At 36.1% G+C, this 13,333-nt stretch overlaps 1 protein-coding gene across 2 annotated transcripts; it reads right to left on the bottom strand.

The window, feature by feature from the left end:
- Window positions 1-1,414: 1,414 nt before the first annotated feature.
- Window positions 1,415-12,866, bottom strand: LOC139133727 (uncharacterized). Of its 2 annotated transcripts, XM_070700494.1 has the most exons (13): window positions 12,641-12,866; window positions 11,326-11,437; window positions 9,240-9,380; window positions 8,813-9,013; window positions 7,909-8,235; window positions 7,335-7,381; window positions 6,561-6,701; window positions 6,144-6,344; window positions 5,187-5,513; window positions 4,749-4,876; window positions 4,170-4,320; window positions 3,853-3,990; window positions 1,415-3,123 (listed from the first exon to the last, which is right to left on the bottom strand). In XM_070700494.1, exons 7-13 carry the CDS (start codon window positions 6,598-6,600, stop codon window positions 3,050-3,052), a joined length of 1,059 nt encoding a protein of 352 aa, XP_070556595.1. In that variant the 5' UTR covers window positions 6,601-6,701; window positions 7,335-7,381; window positions 7,909-8,235; window positions 8,813-9,013; window positions 9,240-9,380; window positions 11,326-11,437; window positions 12,641-12,866; the 3' UTR covers window positions 1,415-3,049. The 2 variants fall into 2 exon arrangements, with proteins under 2 accessions (XP_070556595.1, XP_070556594.1); XM_070700493.1 differs by lacking the exons at window positions 7,335-7,381; window positions 7,909-8,235; window positions 8,813-9,013; window positions 9,240-9,380 and having other exon boundaries at window positions 2,556-3,123; window positions 12,641-12,712.
- Between the last annotated feature and the right edge of the window lie 467 nt (window positions 12,867-13,333).

Raw genomic sequence — 13,333 nt, 5'->3', positions numbered from 1 at the left:
CGTTGTTCTTCACATTAAAACATGAAAATCTGTATTGATGACGTTTTAATACCAACGAAAGGTAAAAGTATGGAATTCAATGGAAGCGATATATTAGACAAACTCTCTCAAAAATCGCTCGATTTTGTTTTGGTTCTTCATTGTCTCTGTCACATGTTTACACGTACCTCTTGGTAAAATACCTTATTCTGGAAAAAATGGAGTCTTGGGTCCGATTTGTTTTGAGATCTTCGGTAAAATCAGTGATATCGGATATAGTCGTTTTTCTGTCAAACAACTTGTCACCAACTTGTAACAACGACGAAGTTGGTGATATGCTTTACTGTAATTATCTATTCGAAAAGCCGCTTGCTGATTTTATATACCATATTTCATGTGAACTAATCCTATTTTGCGGGCTGAGAAAAATAGTCTGGTGACATTTTCAGCCTACATGAAGTAACTTATAATTTTAGGTGATAAGAATTGATGCCCTACTTACTGATTCTGTTTCTCCGGGTATGAGCGGTTTGGGTGGAGTTTCGAAGCTTTTGGCGGAAAAATGCTGCTGTAGTTTGTACTGGCACTTTGTAAGGCACAAGGTATGTCTGTGCCATGAACTTTAAACCTTTTTCATCACGTCATATCAAATCACGTGTCACTTTGAGTGTGAAAAGACTGACTTTAAGAGCACCGGAAATTTTACAGATCCTCATGACCAGACTGCCAGCATATAATTTTCAGTGCTGTCGGCATTTTTTCATATTGTCCAATGAGACGTATGATTTGAAATATTAAAATATGATATGTACGGGTAATATTTTCACATCCATTATGTGAACGTAAGTGAATTTTCTATTAATATTGTGTATAGGCGTGCTGTTTGTTCTCTCTTTTCGCAATGTCATCGAGATAAATGTCCGTCACGTTGCCCAATCTCGATACCGGTGACTTGTTCGTTAATTTTAATAAGGCCATACCAGTCGTTGATCATCTACTCAATTGGGTTCCGTTGATAAGCAAAGAGTCGCCTTTGAGTACAGTTCTAACTCAGTAAAACTTCAAAATTTGTTTCCTTACATTTAAACCCATATTATTCTGATAATCTGTGCTACGTTATGAAAGGAAATAATCTGGACTAAGTGGAAATATTTAAAATGTACATGTACAATTGACCATTCCTAAAACTGCGTATGGTAGTGCTTAGGAAGTGTACGCCCATGAGATTGGTATAAAATATCCATAAGACCTTTGATAAAATACTGTATACACTGCCGGTGTAGATGCAGATTCATTATACGGGAATACCGTCTTCCTTCGACTTACTCTGCCCTAATTTGGAACATATCTTCATTATCCGGGGGATGAGATTGGCTGCATAAAGAGTTTTTTGCCTGCAAAGAGTTGACCAAGAAAACAGATGTGGAACATTACTGAATTGTATATATTTCATTTTATTAGAGTAAAGAGACAAAACTACAACAGCTTTACAATGAAAAGCACGTTTAAAAGAAATGAAAATGATTGATATTAATTCAAGTACTTCAGTGTCACTAGTATCTTTGACTTTTGATTTAAAATAGAAAATATCAGAAAAGCACGGTGATCACGTTAACAACCTTGAAAAATGTTACACCTATCACAAAACCTCGTTTAGACGTGGCGTGATTAGAAATACACTCACTGTGCATGCGCTAACCATACAGCCAAGAATGGAAACCTAGTTCTTTGACCTTTCTTTATTGTTTCAACGCTGAGTAGTCCGAATGTACGAAGTTTGTTGTTCGCAACAATAAGGATAAAGAGTTCATAGTTCACAAAATGTTGCTATTGTCAGCATTTCCCGATATGCGTGCACGTGTTTACAATATCTACATGTATCAAACGAGTTAAAGTTTATCTTGTTGGTACATTAGCCACCGCGGGGGGGGGTACTCTTGATATTTTCACACGGGGGTTTGCCGCCCAATTTGAAAACATCTGCCCATGTTCATTCCAAAAATACGATGCATTATTAGGGATTTGCTCATTAGGGTCTATGATTTGCTTAATTTTTCACTTTTATTCTGTTGCACGTGGAGGTTTTCCTAAAGCATGGGACATTTGCTTTGTTATCGACCCTTGTTAAGGTTTTTTCTGGATGAAAAATCGACCCAATCAAGAAACTCATTCGGGCGGCACATACCCAGTACTAAAACTCGCTAGAAAAACAAGAGAACGATCAAACGCGTCAAATATACGTTTTCACGTTTTTCTAGCGAGTTTTAGTACTGAGGAAAGGTTGCAGCCGAAACGTCTGCGCATTTTAGTCTCTGCCTTGCAAGTGTTTTATTTCCTGCTGGTCGGTTAGTATTTTACTGTATTTGTTTTAACTTTGCAGTTTTTATCTTAACGAGTATTGTATTTCACGCTAGTCGGCCACCCCATTTACACTTGCTGCAGTTTTATCCCTCTTTTGAGGCAGTGTGAAACTTTAGCAACCTTGGGTCAGGATTCCTGTCCTATTCTTACATTGCAATTGAGAAGAAAATTGGATACTTTGTTTCTAAAAACACAACAGGGAAATGGCAATGTTTCAATATGATGTTAATACTTTATTTCGATAAAATCTGAAAAAAATATAATCTGTAATTTTCTATTAGTTTAATTTACATTTTCTTCGGAATTTGCACAAAATATTAAAATTAGCAAGTCATACTATGCATATTAAAATGCATTTGTAATTGTTCATCCACCACTTCTTTACAAAAATGCATTATCCATAGAAAGTTATTGAAATGTCACGTTTGCTGTTTTGAAAATTATAATAAACATGCTTTAGAAGTACTTTCAATTCTCAAATGATAACAATGCTTGATAAGTGAATCAAATAGAAAGAATTGAACCACTGCAAAACACAGGGACAGTTTGATGTTCCTTTGATGCCAATTGACATCAAAAATGTAATTCTCACGAAATACTAAATGTCTTATAGAGAGATAACATACAACAAACGTAAAGTAAATACAAAGGAAAACAAACTACCAAGCGTATACATCTGTCAGAGAAGTGTCAAATGAAAAACTGAATATTAAAATATAGTATTTCTATCGACAACATAGTCGACTAAGCTGTGAATGTGAACTATCACAGATGATACATATCCTACAGATGAGAGAGAGAGAGAGAGAGAGAGAGAGAGAGAGAGAGAGAGAGAGAGGAGAGAGAGAGAGAGAGAGAGAGAGAGAGAGAGAGAGAGAGAGAGAGAGAGAGAGAGAGAGCAGCTGTTAATTAATTTCAAAGTATTAAACTGATCGCAAGTTTGTAAATGTGTTTATTATTCGTACATTATATTGCAACAAAATCAAATTATTTCTTGTTCAACATTTCTAAATTGTATGCCATTGTGTATATAGATATATGTAATATGAAAGATCTTTAGATCTATAGATCTATAGATAGATCTATAGATCTATAGATCTATAGATCTATAGAAATAGAGATAGATAGATAGATAGATAGATAGATAGATAGATAGATAGATAGATAGATAGATAGATAGATAGATAGATAGATAGATAGATAGATAGATAGATAGATAGATAGATAGATAGATAGTAGATAGATAGGTAGGTAGGTAGGTAGATAGATAGATAGATAGATAGATAGATAGATAGATAGATAGATAGATAGATAGATAGATAGATAGATAGATAGATAGATAGATAGATAGATAGATAGATAGATAGATAGATAGATAGATAGATAGATAGATAGATAGATAGATAGATACTTAGATAATTAGATAGATACTTAGAAAGATGGATATTGAAAGAGAGCGAGAGACAGAGAGAGTGTGTGTGTGTGGTCTAGACAATTCACAAAATTTCAAACCTGTTTTCATTTCTTTTCTGCTCACGCAGCAACGATATCCTAGGAACACGTTTACAGTCATAGATACAATCAACAACACAACAACGGAAATTAACTCGGCAAATCGATATTTGCAATCACGTGCTTCAAGTTGTGTCACTGAAGAGGAAATGAAACAAATAATAGTGTTTAACCTCAACCAAACATCAAAACGCATAGACAGTCGTGCATTTTTTGATCAAAATTTAATTCACCCTATAGTATGTCTAAAGCTTGGTCAACTGGTAAAAAGTAGTCTTTGGCTTGAGTTATATGTAACCACTTGTTTCAATACTTACCAGGCACTGTCAGATCTGCCACGGGGCAGTTAATGATGCCGAAGCGAACTCTAAGTTGGCAGTGATAGACACCATTATCAATTTCGCTGGCATTATGAATTGTTAAAGTACCTGAAGTACCATTGTCCACGGTTGAATGTCTCTCATCAGCCTGGAAAATGAAGAGAAATGCATACCTAGACGTCACAGAATTTTTACAATCGTGCTCTCAGTGTTATACCATTAGCACTACAAAAACTTATCGTAAGATGGTTCATAATTTTGTACCCTTTGTACAAAAATTATCACGACATTTACTCGTGTTGACTGCCACCAGATAAAACGAGCTGTCTCACAATTTTCTTTGTTCAGTTTGTTTAGTGATTCCATTTGTATGTGCATCTTTTCTGTTCGTCAAAATACTAGGAATTCTTCGCGCGTTGAACGCACTGAACGTATAATCGGGAAAAATATGAGTAAGTACGTTCCCGATCAGTCCAGATAAAAAGCGTTGAAATGGTATGAAAATTTAACAATTTTTTTTTTCAAAATGTCTTCTCTCCTGCGCACTGGAGAACAGTGCTTACTGTAAAACCCTACCTCGATTTTGGAATTGTTGAAAAACCATGTTGAAGTCAAAATAATATATTCTATGCTCCATTGTAGAATAGCAATGTCACCATGGAATGATGGATGACGAATAATGTTCAGATTTGCGTAATTCTCTTCTGAAAAGACAAAACGAATGCGAAATTGGCACAATATTGAAATGAACAGCAGTACAATGACCGTTAGCTTTACTACTTTTGGGCTTGGAAGTTCACGAAATAAAAATGAAGGGATAAAAGAATACATAATGAAGCGGGCTATGTTTCCCAGGTTACATTTTAATAATTTTTTTCGTTAGTTCGATCACATCGTATCACGTGTAAAAATTAAGATAATAAAACAAGAGTAATTGAAATACTTCGGTCTGTAAACAGAACAAACATTATTCAAACGAGTTCACTCTTTTTTAAGATGACTTGAAATCATTACCTTCAACTTGAAAGTCTATGGCAATTCTTCGAGGTTCGTTTGTTGCATTTGTCGTCACCGTCAAATGGTAAATATCCTGCATATCACGTTTAGAGACATTGATGTAGTTTATTGATAGAATATTGTGGCAGTGTATAGGGTAGATAGATGGACGACCCTCAGAGACGTGACAGTCAGCGGCAGATCCATTAATGTTCGTGAAAAAGAAGACAATTTTCTCAGTGTTCTCAAACCCGACGTCAATTGCATTCAATGCGTTGAGTTCCAATATGACTGACATATTCCTTCCATCATAGGATGTCACCTGAATATTCGAAGATTTCTTATCTGCAAATAAAAACGAATGTATTAAATACTGTTTGAAAACTCAATTAGGAAATATCCCGTATTTCGACGTTATAAATCGGAAACTTTATGTGCGTACTTCAAGTGCTGAATCGGTGTACTAAGTAGTAGGCCTACTGAACTGACCACTGATCGTTGTATACAATAATGAAAAAAACTTGCAATCAAATTAGATTTTATGATTATCAGAGTAAAGCAGTCGTAAGTTAGACATATGGGATTTCTCTTCTATCGTGACTGCTCCCCTTACCTGGAATATTCTTCTCTACTACCGTCTGTACCTAGCCTGCCGACTCAATATACTTTTTCATTTTCCTGTCTTTTTCTTTTACTTTTAATATCCATTTTCTTTTTTATAAGATTTCACATGTTTAATGACATTTTTACCACTACTTTGACTTTGCAATGTATATTTTCTTATTTATTTTGGTCATAAATTTAGCTATCATTGTATCGTTCCTTTTTATTTAACTAATTGGAGTTTGTATTTCTTGTTATGTTTATTTCTATAGTGATTGTGTAAGTTTCACCCGCGTCTACCGTCGGTTGGTATATGCCTCATAAGTAAATTACTACAATTATGTATCTTTAGAATAAGATTTGATACACTACCGAAAACACGGATACGAGTTTCTCCAATGACGTCACCGTCGTCACTGTATTTCCATGTGTAAGTGGATTCATTGTGTTTGCTCTGTAAGTTGTAAATGTTAAGACTCCAGGATCCTTTGTATTCTGTGAGACTGTGACCGGTAACTGTGTAGTCAATTGTGTTCGAAGATCCACTGGTACAGCCAATAACAATGACGTCATCTGTTCAGAAGCAAGTTGGACAATAATAGAACGGTAGATTCATCTTCTTTCAAACATTTTATCGTTCATGTTTGGTGTGGACGATTATTGAAAGTTTCGTTTTAAGATGACCAGTAAATCAAGATCTTAGAATTGCATCTCCATAAATTAGTGCTTTAATGTAGGTGATAAAGAGGGACAATTGTTACCAGGTTTTATCTGACATGTAACACCTACCCAATCTTTTTCGTGTAACACATATTTCTCTATCTTCCATGACATCGATGCCAGAATTCAAAATCAAGTCCTTTCCATCCTGAACAGTCACATCATAATCAACGGGTATTGACAGAACGTTGTTTCCAATAGCACGAGATCCTAAATATGTAAGGTGATATTGAGATTTTATTAGGATAATTCCCATATACATTTAGTTCATTTTTCATCAACTATGACCGTTACGTTTTAAAGTTTACGGCCAAGATTTCAATACAAAAATGTGTATAGAATTACATTTGTGCATGTTCCTTTTGAGACTCTGGTTCAATATGCAAGATGAGATAAAATATTACTGACATGTTTTCTTACTTTCTATAATTTCTAGAGGAAGCATGTATTTATCACTGCCTGTTTATTGTATTTCTTGTGTGGGTCTTGATGAAGTACCAGTGTTTCATATTCAGGGCCCATCCACACGGAAGACATATTTAGGGAAATCTAATGTGTTGACGACATGTCTACGAATATATATCGACTGACAATTTCTTTTGCCGATGAATTTCACGAGGCAATAATACAATCTGAAACTCGTTGTTATGCGCAGTCTCAGGATTACAAGACAGTCACTTAACATCCAAGTAGATACAGTAGCAGAGGAAATGTCCTTAATATGAAGGTGTTTTGAGAATTCTGGGAGAAGTGACATTGAAAATGAGGGAAGGGTAGGAAGAGGGCAGTATATTTCATATAATTGAACGTAATACAGATTTGGCGATCTGCGTTTTTACTCACCAATGAATTCAAAACCACAGGAAATAAAGCTTCAGGTTGCTGTGTCCCTGAAGAGGAATTGAGATGAATAATAGTGTTTATCCTCAACCAAGCATCAACATGTTAGGACGCGCAAAGACAGTCATGCATGCTTTGACAAAAATTTAATTCATCCTGTATGTAAAGCTGGGTTAACGTGTGAAAGTTCGTCTATGGCTTTCGTTATATTTAACCACTTGTTTCAATCCATATCAGACACAGTCCGATACCCCTGATGGCAGTTAATGATACCAGAAAAGAAAACTAAATAAAAGAAACATTTACCACAGCATTGAAATAATCTGTAATTCACTGATCATTACTATATTTGGGGTTCTAAGTTCACGAAAGAAATATATGATGAGATGAAGGTGTGCATAATGCAGCGTGCCATGTTTGCCAGGTTACATTTTAACATAATTTACTTCGTCAGTTCGAGCATATCGTATCATATGTAAAAAGGAAGACAATCAAACAATCGTAATGCTTCGTTCTGTGAAGAAAAACAAACATTATTCAATTTGTGTCATTCTTTTAGATGATTTGAAATCATTACCTTGAACTTGAAAGTCTATGGCAGTTCTTCGGGGTTCGCTTGTTGCATTTGTCGTCACCGTCAAATGGTAAATATCCTGCATATCACTTTTAGAGACATTTATGTAGTTTATAGATAGAATATTGTGGCAGTGTATAGGGTAGATAGATGGACGACCCTCAGAGACGTGACAGTCAGCGGCAGATCCATTAATGTTCGTGAAAAAGAAGACAACTTTCTCAGTGCTCTCAAACCCGATGTCAACTGCATTCAATGCGTTGAGTTCCAATATGACAGACATATTCCTTCCACCATAGGATGTCACCTGAATATTCGAAGATTTCTTATCTACAAATAAATAAACAACAATGAGTAAAATACGCTATTGGGTATGTCACATTTCGTTTAGGCATCTTTATATGTGTACCTCTAGTACCGAACTGAACACAAATTATCAGATAAATTAATAATAGCAAACTGACAGTTTTATGATACCCAAAACAGATCACGTGATTGTAAGTGTAAAGCAGTCGTAGGGTTGACAAATTGAATCCCTCTTCAGTCGATACTGCACCCTTTATATACCCGGAACGTTTTTCTCGAACTTCGTCTCTAGCCAGCTTGCTGACTTTTGAATCAGAACTAAAAAATCTTTTATTTTCCTTTGTTTTTCTCATTACTTTTTCATATACGTTTTCTTATATAATTCATCCCATGTCCTTAATGACATCGTTGCTATTAGTTTGAATTCTCGATGTATATATTTTTTTCTTTTGCAAATTGACTTTTCCGTATCTTGCTATGGTCACTCCCATAGCAGTTCTGTAAGTGTTGTTCACGTGTCCGATGGCCATTGGTGGGTATTTGCACAATAAGAGATAAATAGCTATAATTATATATCTTGAGAATAAGGTTCATACACTACCAAAAACACGAATACGAGTTTCTCCAATGACGTCATCGTTGTCACTATATTTCCATGTGTATGTTGATTCGCTGTGTTTGCTCTGTAAGTTGTAAATGTTAAGACTCCAGGATCCTTTGTATTCTGTGAGACTGTGGCCGGCAACTGTGTAGTCAATTGCGTTCGAAGATCCACTGGTACAACCAATAACAATGACGTCATCTGTTCAGAAGCAGGTTGGACAAAAACAGTAAAGAGATAACATTATCTAGATTAATCTTTCTTGAAACATTTCTATCACTCATATTTGATATAGACGAGTATTTAAAGTATGTCTAAACCATCCTCGAAATCAAATTCTATACAGTATCTTCTTAACTAGTGCTTCGATGTGGTTGATAAAACAGATATCTGTTGACTGATTATATCATACAAAATTACTACCTACCCAATCTTTTTCGTGTAACACATATTTCTCTATCTTCCATGACATCGATGCCAGAAATCAAAATCAAGTCCTTTCCATTCTGAACAGTCACATCATAATCGACTGGTATTGACAGAACGTTGTTTCCAATAGCACGAGATCCTAGATGTTTAAGGTGATATTGAGATCTTTATTAGTATAATTCACTTAACTTTAGTTCATACTTCATAGATAATGACTATTTGTGTTTCCTTTATAATCCATGAAATTTTTCTCTGTTTGACGTCATCATATACGAGTATTTTCGCGAAAAACACGGGTACACGATGATGACAAACAGAGAAAAAATTTTCATGGGATTATATATTTATAAAATGAACAGTCTTACTTTTCGTTTGATGTGGATGGATCAAAATAAATGATTTAGGTTTTATTTCCAGGGATTACTTTCTTTCAATGAGTAAACGGCCCAACGCCCTAGAGATATGCAAATGTTACTGAGTACTTTCATTAAATCCGATCAAGTTGAAATCGTGATACGCCGGATGCCATATTAACCAATAACACATACGATTCGGTCACGTGAACTTTTTAATAATTGTCTCGCGCTGTCCCGACGCCAAAGGAAGTCTGCAATCGGCTGGCGGGGGGGGGGGGGGGGGGGGGGCTTCACTGCACTTGCGCCTGACAGCCATTGTAATATACCTGAGCTATTTAGAACATTTTCAAATGTGTTTATGAAGGGAAGAAACAACAAGATCGTAACAGTAGATCTTCTTGTAGTAGGTGTCGTAGCTTTCAAAATATCAGGAGCTTCAGATATTTGCGAGCCCGAGAAGTTCAGTTCGATGGCATCCACTGTGACCAAGACTAAGTACGTAGCCACAACGGGCTGTCAACACCAGTCTCCGCCGGTGTCAACTCGTCAGTCCCGATCATGGTCGACAATGTCTATGTCCAACAAATTTTGATGTTTGCAGTGACACATATCTCGCCCTTAGATACCTCCAAATTTTGTCACTTGACGGAAACTCTGTTCTGTTGTCCGAGTCAGCTTTCGATAATACATCCATAGAGCTGCACTGCAGAGTTTTGCTATAGCTGACAGCTGATGTCTTCACTACAGCGCTATGCTGCAGGTTCGATTCCGATCGAGAATTTACGGAATTTTTATGTGATGAAGGAACTTTTTGTTGTTCGTTGAATGATCTGATGTTTTTTGCCTTCTATGTCGCTTTCCGAAGAGCATACAGTACTTATTTATTCAGTTGAATTCAGTTGAGGTGTAGCTTTCGGGTTTATCGCAACGTTCAAGGTTCCATATTTAGTCGTTCGTACGACTAGACTGGAGCGCTAGCCGAGACGGCACCTTCATTCTAATTTCTATTCTTTGGAATAGCTACAAAGGCTTTACCGACTCGAAATTTCGTTGGGTATGACATTTCTGAATTTATCGCATCACCTTTTCGTAATGATCGGTCTGTGCATGAACGCGTCACGGCGAAGTGCAGGAAAAATAATTCCGTGTTGATGACGTAGAACAGTAATTCGGATTTCTTATCCGTCCTGTTCTACGTCACACAGGTGGCGATTCGGGCCAGTTCGTGCTGAGTTAAAAGCTTTAATGCGATCACAACCAAGAATTTGACAGAAAGATTTATACAAGTTGCCTTCCTTACTGTTGCCATGATTGTGCACAGATAGCAGTATTTCTTACTGTCTGTTGATTGCATTTCTTATGTAAGTTCTGATGATGTATACATTTTTCATATTCAGCCTCATTTACGCAGTGAATATTTCGTTATATCTAATGAATAACTACAGATCTACAAAAAGTATCAATGTACATTATCTGTCGTTGATAATTTCACTTGAATATAGCATCATCTGAAATTCGCTGGTAACGCTAAATATCAGAATAACACGACAATCACCTAACATTCAAGTATAACCAGTAACGGGAGAAATGTCCACAGTATGAAGGTATATGAAGTATTCCCTAGCTCAAGATGTCACATTTGCTCAAATGGGCGTGTAAGGGGCAGAAAGAGATCGACTCCTAGGGTAGCACGTCACAAAGATTTTGCGATCTGAGATGTTTACTTACCATTGAATTCAAAATCACAGGGAGATAAAGCCAACACTTCTTGACATACTATTCCGCACAAACTCAATAATAAAGCTGTGAAAAATATATTCATCATACACAAAGTGTATACCTGCAATACAAATCCAAATGTCAGACTTCACAGGTTAAGAGATTGGTTGTGGCAAGATTCCAAAATAGTGGCGCAGTTAAGTTTTAGAAGGTAACATGTGATAAAATTGCTTGATCATTATTTATTTTGGTTTGTTGTTTACTGTAAAATACAATACTTACAAAGGATTTTCTTTTCTTATTTTTTGTCAGAATTCCACAAATTACATACCGAGAATGGCAACTAGCGAAACAGCAGCGGAAGGCAGAAAGGAACCAAATCTTTTTGGATGGATGCACAGGGCTTGTCATCATTAAATTGTAACATAATACACAATATTTTTAAGAATTTTACGATAAATCTTATGTGTTAATAGCTGTATCGAAAAACAGCGTCAAAGAATCCGAATTCCAACTGTAAACACTAAGTCATGTTACTTAAGGCGATTTTATCGAAGGAAGTCTCCCACACACAGAGATAGTGTGCTAGATGGCTTAAGTATGTACAAAAGCCTCCAAACGTCCGTCACCTGCGTTTATCAGCGATCATATTTATTTCGCATTGCAGGATACAATAAAATCACAAATTCTCTGCACTTTAAAATGCCAGTCCTGAAGTGTAGTTTACTAGATACTTAAATCACTTAAGTGCTGTAACACTTCTACGGTGTTCTTGTCATGTATGCCTGTTATTTCTTTTCATGAACTTAAGACAAAGATGCAGATGGAAACATTAGAAGCTTGACTTATGACAGGCTGTTTCTACACTGCACTTATAAAACTAATCATATTCGGTAGACACAAGATGATTAAGATGACTAAGCATTTGCACTCTATTAATACTTGAAAAGGGCACCTACGCTATTGCCTTTTTCAGAAGGTTTGATTGTATCAATTCACGTAAGACAGTTGCACTTTCGTCTTCCAAGAAAATTAATATTGTTTTTTGATGTAGGGTTTATTCATACAACCAATGAAATTGACGAAAATTATCATGTGTTCGCCCGAGGTGCAGAGAGAAAGAAGGAAAAGGCAAAATATAAAGTTTGTCAAATCTGCTGTTGGAGTGACATTCCGTCTTATCATGTCTACTATGTTTTATAAAGGCGTTCATTTACTGCTACACGACTGTAATCGAGCGAAATCGTGGAGCACATTTCAGGGAGAAATTATGAAATTCATTCTTGTCTCATCATATATCAAATCGCTGAATAAGATTTCTTACCGCACGTGTATCTTCCAGCCAAAGTTTTCTTGGGCTACAGTGTGTGATCTGTTACGTTGTCCCCAACGATCTGGACTAAAACAAAGCCGACAATGTTTATAAACAACACACGAGATAAGTGGCGGTGTGAACTGGTTGAAACAGCCGCAAAGTGCCTTTTGACCTCTACACACGGCGACCAGAGTGCAGAATACATTGTACTCTGACACTTTGATCGGGTATTGTCAAGTAAGCTGCATACCTGAATATACATAATAACACCATTTCCCATCATGCAAGGGCCGGATTCTTTGTTTACTGACAGCTGTATAAACACAAGTACAGCAAGTGATTAATTGACACTGTAAATACATTATTATGCCACCTTGCCGATAATAGGCATTGCGAGGGGTGGCCAGCTAGAATAAACTTTTGCAAATGTCCCAATTTCAAACAGTTTTGATGAAAGTAACATCATAATTTCATTACATTTCGCCTTTTAAAGAAAGGGTATATATTATTAGTGCAAGCTGGTGAAGGTATGATTGTTGTATTCAATTGATGCTTTACGATAATGAAACCATGTGTCAACGGAATTTAACAGTTACTTTGAAAAAAATGTCGATGACAGTATTCTACAAACGTTTCAATGTCGATGTCGATAGACTACAGAATATTCTTTGAGCAAGTGTCTCCGAGCTAAATAAATTGTAC

The sequence above is a fragment of the Ptychodera flava genome, chromosome 5 (assembly GCF_041260155.1).
Source record: "Ptychodera flava strain L36383 chromosome 5, AS_Pfla_20210202, whole genome shotgun sequence".
Taxonomy (NCBI): domain Eukaryota; kingdom Metazoa; phylum Hemichordata; class Enteropneusta; family Ptychoderidae; genus Ptychodera; species Ptychodera flava.
This window is presented reverse-complemented; position numbering and strand designations above follow the sequence as displayed.

Bases quoted from the DNA above. Each gene is read 5' to 3' on its own strand.
- LOC139133727 (XM_070700493.1), bottom strand. From the start codon at position 11,422: ATGATGAATATATTTTTCACAGCTTTATTATTGAGTTTGTGCGGAATA. The intron at 4,877-5,186 runs GTAATGATTTCA...TTGTCTTTTCAG, and splicing joins CATAGACTTTCAAGTTGAAG to AAGAGAATTACGCAAATCTG. The intron at 3,124-3,852 runs GTTTGAAATTTT...TCTCATCTGTAG, and splicing joins CAGAAAAGAAATGAAAACAG to GATATGTATCATCTGTGATA.